We start from the raw sequence: 25,913 nt of genomic DNA, 5'->3' as shown, positions 1-25,913 counted from the left end.
AAACTATCTGTTACGGTCTTTTAACATAACTAATTAATCAGTGGTTTGTCAAAATTTTCTGAAACCGTTCTGTACTTCGGATAATTTTGAATTTCTCTCTGAGTATGCACTTAATCTAGTACTTATAAGTTATAACTCTTTCTAGAATTTTGCCTACACAGCTGGACAGGCTGATTGGTCTGTAGCTCTGTGGTTTATCGGCTGGTTTCCCTTCCTTTAAGAACATGAGAATATTCGCCTGCTTCCAACAGATGGGAATGTACCTTGATGTTTGGGAGAGATTAAATAGTGCTACGAAATGTTCAAGCAATAGCTGGATGCCATTTTTTGAGTAAGATGAATTTAATGCCATCTTCACCGTGTTGTTTTTTGCTATTGTTTGTTTGTTTTTAATTATGCACAAAGCTACACAAGGGCTATCTGTGCTCAGCCCATCACGGGTATCGAAACCTGGTTTCTAGCGTTGTAAGTCCGCAGACATACCGCTGTGCCACGGGGGGGCTTTTGCTATTGAAACCTGTTTTGTGGTTATTTCACGTGTAACATAAGTGTCCTGTGTGTGTGTATACAAGAAAAATAAGTGTGAAAATTGTTTTATTTTGTTCAATAAGGTTACATATATATATGATTTAGGCGATAGTTGTCCATTTCAAGGTGAGGCATACACGACTATTTCAGTTTAAGTCTAATACGAGTGTTAAATTTAGTTGTTTTTTTTAGAAGCGAGAGTTGTCGCACTTTTGTTTACGTAACTGTTTTTGTATCATATGTTGGGTTGTTCAATAGTTATGAATTGGTGATTATTATATTATTGCATCATGTTATTAGAACCTTCCGAGTTTTTCTCGTTGACTTAATTAAGTATTAGTGCATCATATTATTTAGTAGCGGGCGGAACGTTCTAGACCTCTGTCGGGGTATCAATATTTAGTTCGCTATATAGATCTAAGTTGCGTGATTGTGAGTTTAGCCATAAAGAGCGTATAATGGCGATTTTTAAAGTGAAATTACCATAAATTGTACTGTAATAACAGATTTGGAAGAATAATTCATCTTTTGAAATTATGTTCTGAAGTAACTGAACCAGCCTGTGTGAACTTTGACGAAAAAAAAAGAGACAATTATCTAAAGCTCTGGATCCAACTGTGATAACCAACAGGGTAATGAACATTTCTTTACATCTTTTAATCTATTATTTTAAAGCAAGTGTACTGTGTGCTGTTTGTTTATTGTTGAAATTTATCGCCAACAAGTCACAGGCACCTACTGTAAAGAATCCAGCCCATACATGAAACCTGAAAGTGGCGAGCCAGTCAGGATCTACTGTGGTAAACGCCTTTAGAAAGACATAAACAACATCGACAAATAGGCCTATATACGCACAGTTGTAATGGTAAAGAAAATGTTGTTGAAGTTACGACCACACTATATAACCATGTCGACTGACTTTGATAAGTAGATAGAGAGGGGCAAGTGACTTGGGCTTAAGGATGGTGATCTATGAGAGTTTGTTAAACAACAACAAGACCTAGTGAGAGAAGAGCATCAACAGAGAAGAGAGGAAGAGAAAGAAGAAAAGGAGAGGGAGGAGAGACTGAAAAGACTGGCACATCTACTAATACCTGAACAGTTCATTATCACGTGCTCTACTGACATGCCGCTGTTCCTAAAAGAGAGAGCACCAAAAGACGTCGACGAGATGATCAAGCTGGCAGAACACTATAGGGAAGCCCATGAAAGGAGTATAATTGGCAAGTCAAAGTTGAAACCATTGTGAGTGAGTGCAAGTCTGTCATCAACAAGCAATTGTAGAAATCCCAACACAAAGTAGCTGGAGCTACCTACAAAAATGGTGCTAACAAGAAGCAAGAAAAAAGTGACTGTCACCATGGGAGCTGCTGTCAGTAAAAGAGAACTCGTCAGATTCACCACAAGAAGGAAGTGCTACCACCACAATTGAACAGTACATGATTGATGGTCACCTCAAGTTAGCAAACAGGTCAACAGTACCAGTGGTGATTGGAGCATGTGACAAACATTGAGAAGTGACAACAAACCACAACATGCCAATAGGTGAAGGCTATGTCAAGGACCAGAAAGTTTGTTTGTTTGTTTTTAATTATGCACAAAGCTACACAAGGGCTATCTGTGCTCTGCCCACCACGGGTATCAAAACCCGGATTCTAGCGTTGTAAGTCCGCAGACATACCGCTGTGCCACTGGGGGGCGGACCAGAAAGTAAAAGTCCTACGAGACACTGGGTGCAGCAATGAGAATCGGTGTAGTAACTGATGGCTAATGTACATCTGTGTGTGCTGATTAATGGGACAGTGAGACACTGTGTGTGAGACCTTGAGGCCATGTGTATGAAGGCACCCATCCACAACTGTGTGATTGGCAATATATCAGGCAGTAGAAAATTGGAGGAACTACACAGAAAGGAGACTGATGAGGCATCTACAGTCACCACAAGAGCTCATGAAAATAAAAGCAAGCAAGACATCAAGCTTGAAAGGTGACATCCTGAATGTAGGTCTATGTGAACTGAAGAAAGCCCAAAATATAGACCCTTCACTAGAACTTTGTGATAGTGCCCAGGAGAAAGTTTGTTTACACAAATGTTTACAAACCATACGCTGTGTTGTTCAATAGTTATGAATTGGTGACTGTTATATTATTGCATCATGTTACGAGAACCTTCTGAGCGTTTCTTGTTGTTTTAATTGAGTATTATTAAATCATAATATCTAGTAGTGTATGGAATATTCTATACCTCTGTTTGGGTATAAATACGCATTGAAAATTTAGTTTGCTATATAGATCTAGACTTCATGACTGTAAGTTTAGCCATAAGAGTCATCTAGTAGCTATTTGTAAAGTGAAGTTGTTACAGATTGTATTGTAATTAAAGAGCAGGAAGAATAATTAATAATGTCAAATTGTGTTATAAAGTAACTTAACTGGATTGTGTGGACTTGGCAAGAAAAGAGAATTATATAAAGCTCTGGATACAACTGTGTTAATCAACAGTGTAGTGAACATTTGTATATACATTTGACTTGTTTTAAACAATTATTTTAAAACAAGTGGACTGTGTGCTGTTTGTTTATTGTTGAAATTTATCGTTAACAAGTATCATACACCTGTAGTAAAGAATACAGTCCATACCAAAACCTAACAGGGTCATTATGCATTTTAAATGTTATTTAAATGCTTCAGCTTTTTGGATGTTTGTGTAGGCGGTTTTGTTGTCATACGTCAGTCTGGGGCAGGTTTTGTGACTATGTGTGTATCTTTTAAGATGCTTCCAGAAGTGTTGTGGGTCATCCTGTTCATTTAGTTTGCACAGAATGAGTCCCAGTTTTCTTGTTTAAGTTCACTCCTTACTTTATTTCTGACCTGTGTTTTTATGTTCAGGTCTCTTATGTTTATGTACAGTCTATGTCATTCTTTAATCCTGTCTATTATACTTGTATATGGTTTCCATGTGTTGTAGTGTTTGTGTTTAAGTATTGCTATTTCTACTGTTTTTGTAATACACTTAGTTATTGTTTGACAATAACTGTTTGTGACTGAATTTTGAAGAAGTTTGTCCAATAAAGTTGTGTATTTTAGCCAGTCTGCTTTGTTGTAATTATAATTTTGGTTATAAATTGGTATGTTACAATATGTGGCAAAATCGAAGGGCATTGTTGTCTGCATCAGGATCTAGATCCTTGTGGTGAGGGTCAGGTTCTATAAAAGAGCTCCTTGAATGACATTTTACTATTATTTTCCTGCATTTAAAACTGGTACTAAAACAATTAGTCACCTAGTTGACTGCAACGAATAAAGACCCACTTGTAGATTAGTTGTAAAAATATCTTCTGGCTCATTAATGAAGATCTTTCCCTTCATTATTATTATTACTTTGTCTTTCCATGTGAGAAAGAATAATACATGTTTATTAATGTTTGTATTCTGATGAAAATTACAATGTAGATTATTTGTCCTGCTGCCTGTCAGAAAACCAACTTCTGCTTAAGGTTATGACAAAAAATACTAACTTGTTTTCAAACAACTTTTTACATAAAGTTAATAAACTTTACTTCCCTAAAAAACTGACAAATAAAATATAAAAAATCGACTAGAGAAATAACAAAGTTTATCTCTCAAGAATGATGAGCCAACCCTAAAGTATAGATTCATATGATCCCTAACTTATAAAGTTAAACTAATATAAAGATTAATGTTATTTCTTTACTGACATGTCTGAAGATAAATAAATACTTTATCTAACGAGTTCCGATATTTCTTTATTTTTATCATGCTGATAAAATCTTGTGTATTGCAAAATTTTTTTTTTCCTGCAACAGGAGTGGTGGTAGAGAGGAGGGAAGGGCTTGCTGGGGATGAAGATACCACAAAATGTGCCTCAGCCTCTCATGTAACTCCCACACCCAGTGAGCAATATTTACCTTTAAAGCTGATTCACTTGCTTGATACTACAGTATGTATGCCCATATCCAACTTTCTAGAATAATTGTTTATAAAAGTTTTTAGTACTCTCAGAAGAGCCCTACATTGTTAAATGGTGACATATAAATATGGTTAAGTTAACATGTGATGCCAATGTTACCAGTTTATGTATCTACTGTAAATGTAATCATTAATTTATTATATTACTTGAAAAATTCACTTAATTTTTATCACTGTAAAGCTTTTTGCACAATATGTCATATATTGGGTTCAGTTGTGTGTTTAAGTCACTAGCTAAGGTTAATAAGATAAAGTGAAGGATGCATCTGATCATATTTGATAGTGCAAGCACATATTTTGAGTATCACAATGACAGATTCAAAACAACCATCACCAGTATGGAACTATGTGAATTTGACTGATGTAGATGGAAATGCTATCTATCAATTTTATATCACTAGTTCATTAAGTAGACTTTTAAATTTAATAGCAACTACACTGACTAGCTAAAAACAGTAAATGTTTCAGTACTAGTTCATAGTTCATACCACATGTTTTGGATGGTTACAAATAATCTGTTGTGGAGAGAAACCTGTCATTGATTGAGCAATGGATAGGATTTCTAACAGATGTCTAGCAAAATTCATGTTGGAGTATTGAATATTAGGTTAGCAAAAGCATTTTGATGAAAAATGGCAAAATGTAGAAAGAAAAACAAAACTCAAATTCCTTCATGCAAACTCAAGGAAACATGTTTTACTTCCCCTTCAGATTAATGCCATAACATTTTTTTATATAACCAGAAGTTTTATAAAAGAGTAGTTCCATGTACAAAACATATATGTGGCAATGTAATTAATAGGGTTACTTTTTCCATTTAACCAGCACATTGAAAACTGCAGGATATCAATATAAGTTGTTTAATTTTAAATGAAGTACAATGCAAAGGATTTAGTATGTTATATTAAAACGAATTTGAATATGTAAATCAGAAAGCCACATGATAACCCTAGCAGATATAAAATCACAGTGGAACAGCATGTATTAGAACTACATTTTGACATTGTTTGGCATTTTGTACATAGTGTGAAGCCACCCAAAACTGATTGCCTTTGGGAAAAGTATTTAACACCTCTTTCCAACGTAAAATATTCATACACTAAGATCATAAAGATGTGTTTAGTTCAGGGATTTAGAATTTCCAATATAAGGATATCCCTTGTACTTAATGGTATTGGAAAACAAAGGTATATAGATCACCTTGGGGCATCAGGCCCATTCAGAAAGAGACCTCCAACAACTTGTACTCCAGCCATGGTAAGAAAGTCTTGTAACATGTGAAAATCCACAAACAAAAAACTTCAGTGGCAAAGGCCATCCATGTACCCGAGGTAACAAGATACAAGTTAATCAAGAAGGATTTCCACTTAAAAATATGATCAACAAGGTATCAATTCACCAAGATAAGGTTCCTAGTCATCCTCCCATTCAACCACTGCACACTTCCAAGCAGCTGAAGTATGAAACAGGTATTCAAGCTATTCCATCTCGTGGTATATCGATCAAGTCACTGAACACAGTACTTATGGATTCCTGTGTAATCAGGCTGTTAAAACAAGCACTAAGAACAGTTGACCTCATACACTAGATAGATAATGGAAAACAAGCAGGGAGGAGTGGTGTGGTTTGGACAAGACAGCCTTAAGTAGGAGCTTTTTGCAATGGAACTTATGCTGCAGGGCTATTATCAAGATGTACAGTTGTCAGATAGTGCATGAGACATAGCACCATGTACTGTAATGGTGTGGTGAGGCTTTAAAATCATTTTAATATAACATATTCAATCTCTGTATAGCACAGAATAAGACATTTTCTAGAGAGTTCTTATGTGAAAAGAACGGCTGGAAACATAAAATACTTTTACGTGCTTGAATATTATTGCAATTCAATAGTCACAGTAACTTACCACAATCTTTCTATCCTATCAAAGAAGTGAAGAAAAAAATTTACTTTGATATTAAATACTTTGAGTTTGTTTATGCTTTTTGTTACATCAGTTACATAACGACAATATAGACAATAGTCAAGAAGTTTTGTGCTCAGTTCTAACCCATTTAACAGTAGAGATAATCATCTGGTCTAAGTATGAATAGAAAAAAAAGATGAGTATATTTCAAGGGAAATAACCAACACTCTCAATGTAAAACAAAGTGGATTTAAAAACCACTATTAACTAAACAATGTAGTATGTTAACTTTGTTACAAATAAAAATCTACAAGAGATTTTTCAAAATTACAAACAGACCACAGCAAACGAAAGCACCAGTGAAAATGATATGTTTTATTTTCACACTAGTGTTTTTTTATACATCAATATGTCTATGGTGCATCTACATGTTAAGTACTATGTGAATATCACATGCTGAACACTTAAATGGCAATAAACCTCGTAAAGACTTTACTAAACTAAAAAATACAACATCAAATATAAAATCAACAGATGTATAAGTTAGCCTAAAAAGTTTTGATAAATTAAACAACTGAACATTTTTCCAGACTAAAAAATAAAATTTAAATTTGACAGTGCTAGAATGAAAATACAATTAAGTAGACTACTAAAAAGAAAAAAAAGTTGAACTGGGTCTATGTGCCTAGTTTTAAAAATTCTGTGTCAGAATTTCAGCTGAGTAACTCACACTAAAGCATCACAACACATTTTACAATTTCCCCTGAATTGTCTTTTAACTTTAGTATGGTGAAATAAACACACATTCCATTCCGTTTAACCACAAACTGATTTCGTTCACAGAAGATCTTTTACGGGTTGAGAAACAAAATTATCTGCACAAAACTACCACAACATTTCCAAAATTTTCTTTTTTTTTTACCAACAATGTTTTAAAAGAAAAAATATCTAAAAACTAATTTCTCACAAAAATCAGGGCCGCTTCAACAGAATGTTGACATAAGTGCAGCAGGCTACTATAAGACACCTTATATCAGTTAGAGATAAGAATTAGACATTTGAATTTTACTAAGTAAAAGCATTTTATGTTGATTCCATGGACTTTTATAAGCTTAAAAAAATCTTTTAAGTTCCAACATGGAAGAGATTAGAAGCATGTATCTTTATACAAAATCCAATTCATGCACAAAACTTGAATTTTACTAAGTAAAAGCGTTATACATTGATTCCATGGACTTTTATAAGCTTAAAAAAATCTTTTAAGTTCCAGCATGTAAGAGATTAGAAGCATGTATCATTTTTACAAAATCCAATTCATGCACGAAACTTGAGAAAACATATCAAGAATAAATGTCTTTGATCTGGATAAATACAATATTTTTAGTGTGGAAGTGTAATGGCTAAACAAGTTTTGGGTCTTTTCTAAGAAATTTGGATAGACTATAATATCTAATTTACTTTTCATCTTACCAGGCACTTATCCCCTAATAAACAATTTTTTATGATCACAGACAAATGAAACATAAAATAAATCATCCAAGACTAGATCCTAAAAGCCAAACCCCAGTAGGACATCATCATCCACTCAAGGGATCTTCACGACAATGTATGGCATATAAAAGCTTCTCAGTCATAACTTCCTGTGATGAATACTGTGGTAGCTTTAGCATGAACATACAGGTCTCCACCCTAATAAATCTGGAATCTGGGGAGCCTAGATATCAAAGATAACATATCAACATTTTTATTAACATATGAAGCAGTGGAGTATCCTGGTTGGTGGCTTTGATTTATCTCACTTATGTATATTTTGTGTGTGTGTATACTTGTATAAAAGTAATCAAAACATATAAAAATATCCAAAATCATCATGAAAAATGCATCACTAAAAATAAATTAGCATTTAGCATAATACAGAACACTAGATTAGCACCATCTGGCACATACTACCCTAATCTGCATGCAATCATGAGTGATATACTTCCAAAATGTTTAATGCAAGGTGATAGGCTGAACTGTCTTCACCGCACCAATCACCATATACGACACATATAATCAGTACTCGCACTGTCACTGCAGTCAACAGTGGCTATATCTTATGTAAATAACATCTTGTGTCACTGCTTTATCAAAACTGCAGTAATTATATACTTGTGCTAGTAATGGATGAGATTCAAATATTTTTATATGGACTAAAACACTATTTTTTAAAATTCTCCCAAGGCTGGTTTAGTGTTTGTAAACACAGTAATAAGGAAAATACGCCACTAATATGAAGAAAAAAAAAATGTAAAAATGACAAAAAAAATAAATTTACAATGTTGGAGATAAACCACCAAAAATATTTCAGTTTTATTCTTTATTTTCTTGTCAGCAATGTTTTGAGCAAGTGCTCTCTTTCAAGCCATAAACAAGCCTGTAAGTTAATGAAAAACTACTGCAGGACATTCTGATATGAAACAAAACACAAGAAAAGAATACAGAAGAACAGACTGTAAAGCGAGATTTAAACAATATGGTAATGACAATACAAGAAAGCTGAAGAAAATGGTGATGAGCTATTGATTAACGTTAATGATATAGAAAATGATTAAAAAATATAGTTTATGTATAAAAAACAGTTAACAAGAAAACAATTTCTAAAAAAGTAAATGAAGGTTATTTTAAAACTAGCATATGGCCTGCCAAAAATGAAAGGAGAAGTACTATCACCCCCACCCCATAGAATAGCCTAACCTCACATTTCATAGCTACCTGAAATAAATAGATTTTGCGAGATCAAGCTTGACCAATAAAGAGGCAGAAAAGTGCAGTTGAGGCAGTCAAACATTGGTAAATTCCTTTGTGAGCCAATCAAAATTAAGATCATTCATGAAATTCATAGAATAATTATTGATAAAAATCAGCTAGATTCACAACCTCTAATATATAGAAAAACTAGTGTGTTTTGGTAACACTATGTTCCAACAATGGCTTTTATGATATGTTGCTTAGCAACAAAAGTATAACCTAATATTGTTGTTAGTCTATGTACTGAAAGTATAAAATGAAATGAAGAGACAACAAAACTAGAAAAATATTTGTTGATTTCTTAACTTAGAGTCTCTGTTGACTAAAGAGGCTTTTTTATTATTAAAAACGTAGGTGATATAACAGAAAATAACTTAATTCAAAAACGACTTAAGCTTAAAATTGAGATGCAATTTTTACATTAATGAAAAATTTTATGCACTTGCCTCTAGGCACTATGTCCTTATTTTAGGCTAATTATACCAAAACTCCCTACACTTATAAGGTTTCATGGCACCCCCCTCTCTCATGACTCCCTTGCACCCCTGTCACTAAAATCATAATGAGCAAACAGTAATCAAACTATTCTATCTGGATAAATGCATTTTGGCTTTTATGTCTCCTCCTATTTTGAAAAATCAAGTGTGATGTGACACACACACTGGCTTTTATATAGGTTAGATGGGTTTAATGCAAAAGGACTTGTACAATCTAATCAAAAACTGATTTTTTTAAAATTATGATCCATTGATTGGTGTTAGAGGGAGCATGTCATAGGCAAGAACTTTAAAGTGTTCAATGGAATGATCCGTTTTGTTAAAGTGTTGAACTATAGGCTTATTTTTATATCTTTAGTCATTTTCTATTTCCCTAATTTTAATCAATAGCTCATCATTGTTATCTTCAGCTTTCTTATGTTTTCACAAGATAAATAAAAAATTTAAAACCTTCGAATAGGGATCCTAAAAAAGTTACGAAACAAGGCTGGAGATGCTGTAGACATTATTCAAACCACAAAACCCTATTTTCACTCCACCAAATGTAATTTTAGATAATAGCATGGAGCCAAAATAAGAGTTTGTAGTTTAAGTGAATAATGTCTACAGTGTCTCTTGCCTTGCTTCATTATTTTTTTAATGATCCCTATTTGCAGGTTTTCAAATTCACAATTTTTTTATTTACCTTGTTTGCTGGCTTTCTTTATGCTCAACTATGGGCAAAGGATTACTTGATATGGTAGCTAATTTTATACATTGTAATGATAATAATAATAGCTAGTAGTTAGCTGATACGGTTCATGATGAATTACTGTAGCTATTGACTATTTGATCGTATTAGTTCGAGATGTAAAATGTTAAGCTGCAGATGGAAATTGTCATGGAGGTTTGTTTGAGAATATTTCGAACATTTATAGTTTCTGTGTAACTAAATTCTCTCTCTGTATATAATGCATAGCAATGGGCAAATATATGCCTAGACTAAAACACAACCCCCACTAAACACACATAAAATTTTACCAGTAGAAAAGCAGCATTTTCAACTAAAACATATACATCTAAAACATCCCTTCAAATAAACCTTTGTGTTTTTTAAAGTAATTATTTTACAAAAGTATGTAATGAAATTGAATACTGTGTGTATTGATTTTTTTTACTCCTTCGCTTTATACATAATATAGGTGTACAAAGCATTGTGTATCTACATGTTACAGTTATCTAATGTTCATCTGCTATTGGCTAGTAATTCCAGTTTTACCCTGTACTTAAGTTTTTAAAGGAACACCAGATAGAGTAAAAAAAGCTAACTTCAAGGGGTAATGATAACATTGTTTATACTAGAATTATGATATTATTTTAGCTTATATAAAATATAGAAGAAACAAATTGACTTTTCAATACCTCTATGACCTTTGTAGTACCTTATTTAGTATTCTACAAAAGGTTTGGGCACAATATACCAAGCTGTTTTTGTTGTAGGCTGGTAAGAAAGTAATAATAATAAGAAGAAATACAAACAGGCTGTTTTGAGCTGATTTTCTTTTCCTTTTAAGTCTAACATGCGTGCTTTTTTTTGTACATTTTTATATATGTGTACAGCCTTAGTATAGTAAAGGTTTTAAAGTGTTGTTTGAACTAAATCTTTACTGTTTAAGGTGCTTTTTGCCCGACTGTTCTATTAGGGTTTTGTGCTATTCCTTGCAATCCCTATTATGATCCACTATCATGGTTCATGACTACCATATTATTCAAATTTCACATTACATTCTGTTTTCATGTATTCTTTTCTCATGTTTTGGTTCCTTTCAGAATACTTTGCTTTAGTTTGCCATAAACCAACAAGCTTGTTTCTGGCACAAAAAGTGTTTGCTTCAAATGTCACCCCCAAGGAAATAAAAATAAAACTCAATTTTTTTAAGGTGATTTACCTCAAACAGTCTAATGTTTTTATTAACATAGTATAACTTGATTTTTGTTTTATTGAATTTTACTCAAAGCTACAAGGGCTATCTGAACTACTTATCCCCAAGTGATAGGGAAGAGCCTACATACTAACATATTGACATTTGTATTAACATAGTACATCTTGTTTCTTGTTTTATTGAATTTTACTCAAAGCTACAAGGGCTATCTGAACTACTTATCCCCAAGTGATAGGGAAGAGCCTACATACTAACATATTGACATTTGTATTAACATAGTACACCTTGTTTCTTGTTTTGTTGAATTTCATGTAAAATTATACCAATAGATATCTGGACTATTCGTCCCTAATTTTGAAGTGATAGACTAGTAGGAAGGTCACCCACTGCCAACTCTTGGGCTACACTAATTGAATAGTTTTTTATCATCACTTTTATAAAGCAACCACAGTCCCAATGTACCATGTGAAATTTTTTTTTTTATTTTGTGGTTGCCAAAGATAACATAGTATGTCTTGCATACAGAGGCTGAATATGGTAAATTTACCACCAAACTTGTCTGATGCAAATCAAATTTAATCTTCCTATTAAACCTCTAAAGAGCCAATAAAAAGAACTGGATTAAATAACTTATTTTCTTTGTAAAATACATGGAAGACTCCAAGAGTAATAAATAGGATTAAATGCAATATTTATGGCATTTTTGCTTACTATTTTTATTTAACTCATAAGGAATTAGGAACCCTGTAACCCAGTGGTTCCCAAACTTACTCAATCTTCGGATGAGTAAATCTTTGTAAGAAACTTACAAACCATTACGAATATATAGGCCTATACTACAGTATATGACCTTCTGATAACAAGCACACAGAATGCTAAAAGTTATTCATAGGGTTGTCAGAAAATTTTTGAATTTGAATGACATGATTATTTATTCCGAATGAATTAAACACTTTTTTTGTCTTTTCTTCATTAGATGTTTCTGTAGATTAGCAGTGGGAACTATTGCTATAACTAACAAACTAATGAATGTGAATTTACAGTCAGTTTATTGCTTAAATATTTTCGAAAAATGTACTTAAAAAGTCATTAGGGTCCATATGGGCCCCATTTATAATTCTAGGGGTAAAAGATGTTATTTTATGCAAAGTTTTAGCTTGTCATTAGCTTTAGTATTTTTAAGAAATGGGAAGCACAGGATTGAGGAAAATAATTTTCATGTGTATCAAAATAGAAGTATCTTAAGGAAGCCTGAAGAAAATATTGTTCATGTGTAGAAGGGTTGCCAGATTTTTCAACAAAAACAAGCTGTATGTGCTCCCAATACAAGTCACTCCTTAAACAATCAGGATCAAGCAATGTAAAAAAAAGCTATACTGAAACACAAAAGAGCAGCAAATATTAAAGCAAATGTTAAAAAACGAAGCCCAAATCCACAGGAAATATGCATACTTGACATTATTGATGTGTAGCATGATAGAAGTATCTTAAGGCAGGCTGAGGAAACAGTTGTATTTTGAGATGCTTGTCATTGTAAATGTCTGTTTGAAAGGTATGGAAAAAAAAGGACATACTAAATTTATTAAAATAACATAATCTTTAGGGTCACTGAGGGTTGTGAAAAAAAAAAGTCTTTAGATTAAAGAAATCTGTTCATGTGAAAGATGAAGCCCTGCATTTAATTAAGGGATTTCAAAATATAATGTCTAACAAACTGAATCTGTTAGAATGAATGTTTTATTATTATTTTGAATTTCTATCAATTAAGTTCTTAAAACCCTTGGAAAGTGAAGAAAAAATACTTTTGATACATACATATATCAAAAACTAATAACATGCCTTGACTTTAACTTTTTAAGGAAGAAGCAAATAGTTGCTATTTGTTCTCCATTAGCAAATTTGGGACTGATACAACAACATTATTCTTCTGTAAAATTAACCACAACTGTATCATAATTAATTCTTTCACACATTGAATATTAATAAATAAATGTATAAATCTTTTCAATTATGATTTAAAATATTTTTGAATATTAAAACTCATTTTAATGACATGTGATAGTATTTTTATTTTAACTATTTCACAAATGTTAAATATATTTCATTTGGGCAGTAACTGGTGCATCTAGGTCATGAACTTGTGGATTGACAAGAGCCTACAGATCCCAATGCTGATGACACCCTGTACTAAAAGAGTAGTCTGTTATTCAAAGTTATGAGTGCCAAAGCTGGTGAAGCATTAGAAATCAATAAGCATGGCATGTGTATTAATCACAGCCAAGTAAAAATGAATGTGGAAAAAAATAAAAAATCTGCAGTTTATAAATATATATGTGATTTCTATTTTATTATCATTATCTTCAAGGGAACACTATTTGGACACAGTATTTCCAACCATGCTGCCAGCAAAACTGAAATACAGATGCCAGACTAACTGGGTAGCTCACACATTAATTGCTTTGGCAACCAATCAATTTCCTGATACTTAGCCTGAGTATATCAGGCAGCTCAAATGGGGATTACAAAATTTGCAAAATAAATGCTTGAAATTCATGTATCATGGGTATATTAATATTCAACTGTAAGAATCTGTGAATTTTCCATCTGTCATGTGTACTAACATTTTTTCTAGTGTATTATAAGTTTTACTAGAGAAACTGCAACACTAAGCAGCAATTTGCAAGCATTACTTTCAAGACCTAAGTAATATGTATTCTGTGGGTATATTTTTTGGCTTATTGTTAGCATAGCCTTAAGGGGGGTCATCCATTAATGATGTCCCACTGGTTTTGCTCTCTTCCACACCTGGCCATAGCCTTATAGACCACCTCCTCCAATGATTACACCTCAAAATCAGTCCCCCTCCAAAAAGAAAACAACTTGTTTTTTGAATTTCATAACATCAGTATTACTGGCAGTGGTGGAAATTGGATAAGGTAATTTTCATAACAAAATATAAAGTTTAAATTAGGGACACTAATATTCTGTACAGGTACAAAGAACTGATTTAATTTTTCCTTTTATTTAAATTTTTACAAAACAGACTTGCATAAAAGCAACAAAAAGCTCTTCAATAGAATTGGCTTAACAAAATAAAATGCAATAATGATTAGACTTTTTCTTTAAAGTCAACTTATGTCATCATTAAAGTAAAAATGTGTTATGAAATTTAAGATTCCATTAAGAGACCTAACTTCTCGAGGCTCAACCTGGTTTTCTGGGATGTTGAGTCTATTCACAAGTCCATAGGCTACTAATCCATTCAGACACTACATTCATGATAACTTCATGAGGCTCAACCTGGTTTTCTGGAATGTTGAGCCTATTCACCAGTCCATGCACTATTAATCTATTCAGATACTTCATTTATGATTTGTATTTTTTTTATTCCTTTCATGTATTAATAGGACTTGCAGCAATTCTCACTGGACGTGCTTGGATTGTATGACTCTGGACTGAGGCTGCACTTTATGTATATATTTATAGTGCATTTGAAGATGTCTTTGAAGCAAAACATAATCCACATTTTGAAGTAACATGAACCTCCCAACTAGTCATGAGCCACTGGACAATAACAATTATATGCCACACTTCCATACCCTTAGAAGGAGTTTTGATGTTAACAAGAAGCTGATTAAATAGCAATGACAATTTTATACTCTCGTCTGCTCTACCATCTGGTTCTGTACGAGTTAAACCTGTGAAGCCCTTTCTTTGAATGGAATAAGGAGTTGGTAGAAATCTATTCTTTTATACATTACTAATGAATGACCTATTTTTCACACACTGTTGAGTAAAAACATTACATATTGAAAGCGAACAGCATACTGGCAGTAAACATTATGAGGATTTTTCCTCTATAAGTATATCATTGGAGATACCTCCTATTATCGATAAAGCTGTTACGCCATTTTGTTTCACTTAATACTGCTACAAAATCACTTAATATTGATATAAAATTTCTTGGAAAGAGACCTTTATCAAGATGCCATATGAACCCCATTAGTTTTTTAAACACATTTTTCTAAACTATTTATTTACTAAACTGTGGATCACATCAGTGGAGAATAGAGTTGGTAATTTGAGGATTATAAATGGACTTGAATAGTTTTGAAGGTAGTTGTAAGAGATATAAAGATTAGTACATATTAGGTGAGCTGCAGATAAAAGATAAGTAACAATTAAATGCAGTTATCCTATTTTTACCAATTTCAAATTTCTACAATCCCAAACAATTTTAAAAGGAATGCAGTGTTTCTGTTTTTTTATACAAGTCATTACTAATTCTAAGAACTTATGAGTGAAAGCAAAGAAGAATATGCAATAATATGTCAACCCCACTAAATCTGCATGACATCCAGTGCTGATGAGACCTTTTCTCCAATACCAGGGCTCATCATGTTGGCTGGGATACAACTGACATATTAGTGGTTGAGGTGTTATAGTTTCTTTTCTAAGAAACAAAAAACTCTCTTCATGCAGTTAGAATTTTATAAATGTTTAAACTTGATAAGAGATTATGTTATTAAACAACATAACAACACACTGATTCCAGTAAATGAGATCAAGTCACAAACAGAATATAACTGAATTAGATATGATTAAACTAACCTGGTCTACAGTCAGGAGGAGCTATCTTCATGGGGTATGGTGGTACATGGGCTGCATCAGCCTGACCATCTTTGCACGGGCAGGTGCTTGGAATACGGTCTTGGTTGCAAGCAAATTTGATGAACTTACGGAGTTCCTCTGTTGACAGGCTCTCCAAAGCATTCCAAAAGTATTCAACATGAACATCAGTTTCCGTCAAACCCACGTGATATATTGTGTGGGACTTTAAAAGCAGAGAGAGAACACAGTACAGTTGATATAAAATAAAAGCAAACGTAAAAAAAAAAACAGCTTAAGTTAACTGTACCCATGTAACTATATCAACAGTATATTAAAAAACTGAAACAACACAAGACTTTAGGACTAATATTCAAGATAAAGATTATTCTTGACTTTAGCTATTCTATTCCACTTTATTCCTAATTTGTACATTAGTCGGAATAAAAATCATGCTTCACTGCAGATCTTTTTCTACATTATTCTTAATGTCTAATACAGATTTCAAATCAGGGGATTCTTGGTTTCTAATTTTGTTAGCTTTCAGCATTCAATACCTTAATATCACACATAATTGTGTACAAATGAGTACTCCTCTTTTTAGGACTAACTATAGTAATTAGATACAGTAATGTTATGGCAGTTGGATATCAATGGGTTTCATAGTTAGTAGTTTATACAATCATTTAAGGCTAATTATTAAATAGACTTAGGTAATCACAGAGGCTGCTAACCATGAAAATGATACAGTAATCAGCTTATCATTGATATTGTTTCTGAGATGAAATAGAAATAAGCAATACTCACACCTAAAATAACATTTTAAAAAAACTACTATTAATATTAGTGTATTTAATACAATCTTCACAGTATTTTCAATTATTAAAGTTGGAATACAAAAATTAAATACTTGAGTAACAAACATCTGTACTTTTTAAAAACTATTAATTTACTAACACCCTTTGTATGTTATGTGTACTCTATACACCACATGCATGTTGTGTTTAGTGTACTCTATCCACCACACGGATGTTGTGTTTAGTGTACTCTATCCACCACATGCATGTTGTGTTTAGTGTACTCTATCCACCACATGCATGTTGTGTTTAGTGTACTCTATCCACCACATGTATGTCGTGTTTAGTGTACTCTATCCACCACACGTATGTTGTGTTTAGTGTATTCTATCCACCACACGTATGTTGTGTTTAGTGTACTCTATCCACCACATGCATGTTGTGTTTAGTGTACTCTATCCACCACACGTATGTTGTGTTTAGTGTACTTTATACGCCACACACATGCTGTATTGAGTGTACTCTATACACCAAATTTATGTTATTATGTGTACTCTATACACCACATGTATGTTGTGTTTAGTGTACTCTATCCACCACACGTATGTTGTGTTTAGTGTACTCTATACGCCACACACATGCTGTATTGAGTGTACTCTATACACCAAATTTATGTTATTATGTGTACTCTATCCACCACATGTATGTTGTGTTTAGTGTACTCTATCTACCATATTTATGCAGTCAGCTAATAAATACACAATTTAAAAAATACTGTAGGTCACATACTTTCAGAAACTCCAAGTCAGTCTCTGGCACACCACAGATTCTCATTTCTATATCTTGAGGAGACATTAGATGAAAGAGTGTCAGAGGTATGATAGATGCTAACCCTGCTTTAATAGCTTCCATTCTGTCTCTGGCTTCAAGTTCCCTCATTCGCAAAGTTTTCACTGATTCAACATATTGTTCATGATTTTCCCAGCTGTACCAAAGAAAGTTAAAAAAAAGTTCTAATACTATTAAGAATCAAAACATATTTCCTTCATATTAAAAGCGTGTTAACAACAAGCTTTCACTCTTATCTTCACAAAAAGAACTAAGTTTGTTAAGACACAAACACCATATTAAAATAACTTTAACTCTTATCTTTACAAAAAGAAGAAATATTTTCAAAACACAAACAGGCATACTCCATACTAAAATCATTTTAATAGTGAACTTTCACTCTTTATCTTTATAAAAAGAGCAAATATTTTAAAAACACATAAACAGATGTACTCCAAATTAAAAACATTTGAATAACAAGCAATCATTTTTGTTTTATAGATGACAAGCTGAGGTACACATCCTTTTTCCGAGTTATGAACTTATAAAAATGTGGGGGTGGATACTATGATAAATAATACAAAAATCCTAACTTTCACACAATTTAGTTGTAACATAACATATTATTACAGTATTCATTATTACCTCACCAAACGTTTTGTATAAGCTTTAAGAACTAAATATGTGTATGTTTAAAACATGGTACACACCATGTGATGGTCAGGGTGATTTTGTTTGAAGAGGTAGCAGCCAAAGTAGTGGCAGTAGGGGGTGCTTTCTGTTACCCACTTTCAACACCCACTTCTTAATGTCCTTCCACACTGTTTCACATTCTTAATTAATTGATGGTAATTGGCCATAAAAGTGTCTTATGGGATGAAATTGTAAGGACACAGATCAAAGTAGGAAGTGGGTATAACTCAAGAAATGGCTTTTCACATCAGCATTATGATCACTGTTGTTGTATCAACTTTATCTGAGTTTATGTATTAATGCAATAGTGGTGGTAATTTTTTATCATTGCATTCCTTCATGGAAAGTGCTACCACACTCTCTGAGTTATATAAAGGTATGTGTGATCCTCCCCCACACTGTGTGTATGTTGTGTTATAGAAAGTTATATGTTATGTGTTATATGTGTTTTCTTATAGCAAAGCCACATTGAGCTATCTGCTGTGTCCACTGAGGGGAATTGAACTCATGATTTTAGCCTTCTAAATCTGAAGATTTATTGCTGTCCCACTAGGGAGTTGGAAAATTTCATAAAGTTTTTTGTTTGGTGTAAGAATGTGGTGCTATATATGAATGTAGTTACCATTAACCATCAATGATAATAAATGCTCAATAACATCAATAATGGGGGTGAAGGGGTTATGAACCTCCCCATTAACACGCCCCTTGTTTCAATCTATCATCCTACAAAGTTTGGTTGAGATCGACCTAGCGACCTAGGAGTAATTAGATAAGGGACAAAATGACAAACACACAGATTTGTGTGCTTTATATATATAGATTTAACAGTTTTTTTTGTTTTTAGTGTAAGAACATGGTGCCTCCTATGAATGTAATTAACTTATGTCAAAGACAATAAATGCTCAATAACAGCAATAATGGGGGTGGAGGGAGTCATGAACCCCCCATTAACATGCCCCTTGTTCCAGACTATCATCCCAAAAATTTTGGTTGAGACTGGCCCAGTGACCTAGGAGTAGTTAGATAAAGGACAAACAGACAGACACACAGTTTTTTGTGCTTTATATGTATAGTTAGGCAGAGTCTTAATAATGAACAAACAAAGGCAAAATGAGCAGTAAGTGCCTAGTTTAACATGACACTTGTGGAGAAAATCTTGGAGGACTAATCTACAAAAATAGCACAGACAACAAAAAACGGACATTGTTCAAAATGGCATCGCTTCCATCTGTGCTACTTTTGTAGATCTGTCCTCCAAGACTTTCTCCACAAATGACACACTAAATCATTTCACCTTGTTTTGTTCATCTTTCGTTCGTATCTTTGCAAAAAGAACTAGTATTATTAAGATAGAAACAGGTTTACTCCATATTAAAACTATTTCAATAGCAAGCTTCCACATTTATCTTTACAAAACAAGAACTAATATTGTTGAGATATAAAAAATGTTAATTCTATATTAAAACCATTTTAACAACAGACTCACTCTTATTCTGGGAATTTTTTTTCTTCTGGAGACAGTCCTATTAATAGGATAGAAAGCTAGAATAGGAGCAAACCTGCTTTTCTGTGTTGTACTTTTGTAATTTTCTAATATTTTAAAGGATAACCTTTAGAAAATAAACTTTGTTTGTCATGATTCTTCCAAATGTAGGAATGACATAAAATGTTATTATTCTAGAAACTGTAAAGATAGTGACAAATAAAAAAGTTTATGATTATTAGTTATATTAGTGACATAAATAAAAAAAATGGTTGTGTTTTTATTTCTAAATTCAACAAAGAACCAACATGACAAATAAAAGAAGAAAAAATAGATTTTTCCCCTAGAGTAACCCAGAAAGTGAAAAACAAAAAAATCTTTGAACTGACAACCCTTGTCATCTTTTTTAATACTCAATATACATGTAGAAAACTGAATGGAAATATAAGTTATTGTTTTCATTTTTTTTTTCAATTGACACACCTCAAGGATAAATTCTTGCCAAAAGTACACAGCTCTACTTCACCAGCTCCAAGTGTAGTGTACACGAAACAAGTTTTGTGATGCTCTTCCAGTATTTGATTTAGTTCTGATTCGCTTGAAGCCTACAAAATAAAATTAAGCATGGTTTAAGACATGACAGTCACCTCATATTACTACTAGTACAATTCTTGATCAGTTAATGTACTTTTTCTTAAGGCCCAATTTTGGAATAGGTCTAAATCTTTAGAAAAATAGGCAGAAATTATTTGCCAGATAGCATTCTGATTTATCACTGGTTCAGTAGCATATATGCCAAATATATGCTAGAAACAGTAACAATAAAACACTTAATTGTCTAGGACAAAATTTACCACAGTAACCAACTGAAAGTGGCATTAACCCTGAGGAGGTGGGCTCAAGTATTTTGTACAACCTTGTAATACCACATAATTATAAAACTATACATACATTAAACATACTTACAGTTAATGTACCTTCATGAAATTTGGAAAGCTTCTGCTTTTAGAAAACATTACAAATATGTTGTACACAAAAAAAAAAATCCAAATTTTTAATAAAGTATAACTACTAAAGATTTGCCTCTGAATTTACTTTAGCCAGTCTGACTCAGACTATTTCTAATTTTCATATTTTAGTTACTCTAATAAGAATAAATAAAAAATCTACACAAAAAAACAAAATATAGTAGTTATGTCTGGCCTCGTTTTTTTTGTTGTTGGCTGCCACCTTACTTTATTGTAATGATGATAATAGTACATAAAATATTTTTATTCGTTTCAAATATGCACTTAAAAATATAAAATAATAATACACACAAAGCATACAATGTCCTATAACTACTATAATTTAGCTGGCTTTCTAACTAAGGTATAAGTGTCTTGAAATAATGCCCTTAGCTGATTTGCTGAACTTGGTGATAGCAACTCTGAATCTGTGTGCAATAATTGAAAATTTGTCATGAGAACAAGCTAGCATTATATGTAAGTCTTTCTATTGATTATAAATAATCAGAGATAATTATTGACATTTGGTGAAAGAGAGAATGTGATAGGAGGAGGTAGCAAATGGGTTTGACTTTCTGGTTTAGATCTCTGTAAAAAAAAAAAAAAGAACTGGAGTCTATAACATTAGACTATACCTTAGTAATATCTAGACTATATGTATAAAATTTTATTAAACTCAGAACATCATATAAGGGTGATGAAGACATCAAAAATGGTCAAATCAGTGTGATCAAATGTCACGTGATACAGACAAGAGAAGATTGTAAATTTATTTAAATATTTCCTTTTGACATTAAGAAATTAAAACTCATAATATTAACTTGAGTTATAAATCATGTTTTGATAATAACTTTATTTGATAATCATTGATAATATAGCAGTTTAATTTCGAATATAAGTCTGTTAAAGGTTGAGACATGCACATTTTGACCTATCCATGCTCAGAGGTTCTGGTTTTAGTAAAATACAAGATTAGTTAATCCAGTCTGTATTAACTCCTATTACTAACTTATTTTTACAACACTCTGTATAAAGAACTGAGCAAAAAAATTGTGTGAAATCAATTATTTTCCATGAGAAACATATAGAAATTCCCAGTAGTAATTTGTAAGATTAACTATAATATTGTTTTTATTTTGCTGTGTTATTCATTTATACATAAATATACACAACTTAAGGATAACAAGGGAGCTATTGGTCCATCTAGGTCATCCCATCCAAAATACTGAACTAAAATAAAACACTCAAAGCAAACCTCTGTCTTTCAAATATTTATCAAGCCTTCCCTTAAACTAACAGCATCTACCACATATGATGGCAACCCATTACATTATTAGGAATCCTGTTATCAACAAAATCAGGAACTCACAAGCAATTTGGTGTCCAAATAGTTAAAAAATAGGTACTCCTTCCGCAGTTTTAGGATTAAAACAAAATTCATAATTTTAGTAATATAATTAAATTCATCCTAGAAAATCATTAAAGTACTCATTTAAGTACAGTTTATCAGCTACCCATGATAAAGGATAATATAAAATTTAAGGATGTGACATATAGACTCACTGTAGACAGATCTTTCAAGTACTTGTATGTCAAACAGTCAGCTTGTTGTAAGTCTGTCACTGGATCCAGAGGTAGGCCCAGCAAGGACTTCCAGAAGCATGACATCAGGTCCAGTGGCAAAGGAATATCTGCACGCATGGTAATCCCTAGAAGCTGTCACCATAAAAAAAAAAAATGTTTTATTGCTAAATGTATAGTACACTGGAGAATCCGTCAGAGAAAGTTTCATCAACGATGCTTAATATCACAAACAGTATAATAAAATATACACACGTTTTCTTAAATATGATAATGTTGCTTAAAATAGGATTAATTGTAATTTTTTATCTTTATTTCTGTTGTATCTTGTGAAAATGATTAAAACAACAAACATCCTACATGAAATTATCAACATCTGTACACTATCAAAAGTAAACAATAAGAGATGAAAGTTTTACACTACACAACATCCACAGTAAAAACTGCATGTATAACATTCTAAAAGTTCTCAAAATAATATAAAAATTATATTATGATGTAAAAATTTTAGAAGATCATAGTTAGGTACTTTAACGTGACATGTTTGAATGTCAGTCATTAACTGTAATCAGTGTGGAAGCAGCAAAAAAAAAAGTTTAATTGCATAGGTAACAAATGTTGAAAACCCTTTGCATTTGCAAAGACATATCTAGGTGTACATTAAACTCTCAGGAACAGCAGTTGTGAAGTTTCTATTGTAAAGTTTGTGCTAAGATGATCTAGGATGTATTTTGTGCTAAAGGAATATAAGGCATGATGCACTTGTGCTAAGATGATTTGTGACATGTTTTGATGGGTGCTGAAGTGTTATAGAGCATGATGAACTTGGGCTAAAGATTATCTGGGATACAAAGCATTCGTGTTAGGGTATCACAATTATCTAAGACATGCTGTGGTGGTTGAGCATGCTACAACCTTTTTCTTTTATGGTCTACACATGCTGGGCTTATAGTGTGGTACATGTTGTCCTGTGTGGTAAAAGAAAAGTAAATATTCCCCAGCAGAAATTTCTTACACAACATAAGATTGGCATTACTTCTGTACATAAAACTAAAACTAAAGAACTTCAAAGTGTATGGTAGTCAGAAGAAACACACCTGACCAAAAGCCACAAGAAGCTGTTCTTCAGAGAAGGTCATATTCCCAGGTCGCAGGATATATCTCCCCTTGTTGTGGTTAAGTGCTGAGCTAGGACAAGGCATCAGCAAGGCCAGCAGAGGGCCTTGTAATTCTCTAGCTACTTGAGACAAGAAATGTCTGAATGATCCACCTTGTATCAGAAAGAAGAGATACAATGTATTATTAAGTATTTACAAATCAAATAGTAAAAGATGAAAAATAACAGCTTATTTCCAACAATAGTATTTTATCATAACTGTTATATCAAATAAATATATTCTACAAATCTGGGGTCCATGCTGCAAAGCTGCAGATTTAATATAAGCCTGACGTCAATGCAATACGTACATGACTGACACCCAAACACAGAAAAGTCCACCAACCTATAATAAACTTCAGATTGTGGAAGATAAGCTTAAACTGATCAAACTATATATATTTAACCTTTCTGAATCACTCCTTACAGAATCCTAAGAAGTACAACACATGTAACACAAAATTCTTACCATTTGTAGCTTGGGAGTCATTAAATTAATTTTACTTAGACATTATCAAAATGCCATAACGGTTGCCAAAACATAAAGATTTATAAAGTGCAAAACCTTTTTTTTAAAATATAATATCTATTTAACATTAGGTCAGACTTATCATTTCTGGCTTGCAAGGCTATCATTGTAGTTAAAAATGTATAGTTTGACTACAAACTGGTAAATCTTTTTAGAATTAGATAATCATAAGGGCTCAGTTCTTCTATGTCATTAGGAAAGTGAGCCAGAAGTGGTAAACATGGCATCATCACATATCAAACAACTCTATAGAACAGAATAATTTCATTCTGTTCCATAAAAACACACTACACATACTTGTTCCATGAACTTCCTCTCCTGTATACTTCACAGTGAAAGCATATGTTGGATCTCCACCACTAGCTAGTCTCACACATAACTGTCCAGATGGTATTCCTCGTAGCTGTCGCATAGCTTGACAAAACTGAGTGTCCAGAACATTCTTGTTCTCAACTACAAACATGCATGAAAAATTAAAAAATATTAAAACAAAATGGAAGTTGAATTAAAAGACAGTAAAACTAGATGGTGAAATACTACATATAAATTAGGTGATTAAATATAACTGCTACAAGCTTTTACAGCTCAATGACACTGTAACAATACAAGGTTTTTGAATAGTTATCAAACACTGCAATTCAAATGAAACAATACATTGATCAACAATGATTTATAACCATAATGAAAATTTTAAGTAAAGAACATACATATTTTAACAGACCTTTGGTCTGTTTTCTTCAGGTATGCTATACAACAAAGCCTGCAGGGTTTGTATACAAAATCAATGAAATGGTAAACTCATTAACAATAGTTTATAACCATAATGAAACTTTTAAGCAGAGAACATACTACATGTTTTGACAGACCTCTGGTCTGTCTTCTTCAGGTATGATATACACCTAAGTATACAGGGCTTATCTACAAAATCATTATACACAAAGACAAAAGATGCAAGAGTTTATAATATATAGGATTGTTGTCACATGACAGTGGTGAAATGTGCAACAGGATAATGACTTAAAGAAGATGCCAGGGCTGGTCAAGTGTGAGAACAAAAGCCAAAAAATAAACTCAGCCAAATCTTACTGTCATGGTTTAATGAAAAATGAACTTCTTTATCTCTTTCAGCATGGGCTCGGTCCCTGGGATTGACCTCATAACCCTTTTGTGCTTTTTATAGCTTTCATACTATAACTTTTAAATTAGTAAGCGTATGTTAACGTAATTTGGCAGATTATCAGTAAACATTATATTGCTTTCATACACAAAATATCAAACATTTTTATTAAGTCTTAAGCAATGTTTTTCTCATGCCTTTTTTTCACATGTTGCCTATCCAACATACAAAGTAATTTTCATTTTAAGATTAAAAATACTTTTTTGCATCAGAAAATTTTCAAATTTCACATGAGAAATCTTATTATGTCCAGATAGTTATCAAATGTTTCTTAAAAAACTTTATATTTTATCTGTTATTTTCAGTACTGAGTCTCTGTACAAGTTTAGTTGATTTGACATATCTTGGTTGGTTGGTTGGTGTTTTATGGCGCAAAGCGGCTTGGCTATCTGCGCCAAACAACCGGTAAAAGCAATGAAAG

At 32.6% G+C, this 25,913-nt stretch overlaps 1 protein-coding gene across 1 annotated transcript; it reads right to left on the bottom strand.

Annotated features, from left to right (window-relative positions):
- Positions 1-6,778: 6,778 nt before the first annotated feature.
- On the bottom strand, positions 6,779-24,794 carry LOC106464922 (probable E3 ubiquitin-protein ligase HECTD4). Its single transcript, XM_013925093.2, has 7 exons — positions 24,613-24,794; positions 23,728-23,900; positions 22,613-22,765; positions 20,526-20,647; positions 17,828-18,023; positions 16,245-16,467; positions 6,779-8,138 (listed from the first exon to the last, which is right to left on the bottom strand). The coding sequence occupies exons 1-7, from the start codon at positions 24,776-24,778 to the stop codon at positions 8,002-8,004; spliced, it is 1,170 nt and encodes a 389-aa protein (XP_013780547.2). The 5' UTR covers positions 24,779-24,794; the 3' UTR covers positions 6,779-8,001.
- Between the last annotated feature and the right edge of the window lie 1,119 nt (positions 24,795-25,913).

Source organism: Limulus polyphemus, unplaced genomic scaffold, assembly GCF_000517525.1.
Source record: "Limulus polyphemus unplaced genomic scaffold, Limulus_polyphemus-2.1.2 Scaffold1783, whole genome shotgun sequence".
NCBI lineage: Eukaryota > Metazoa > Arthropoda > Merostomata > Xiphosura > Limulidae > Limulus > Limulus polyphemus.
This window is presented reverse-complemented; position numbering and strand designations above follow the sequence as displayed.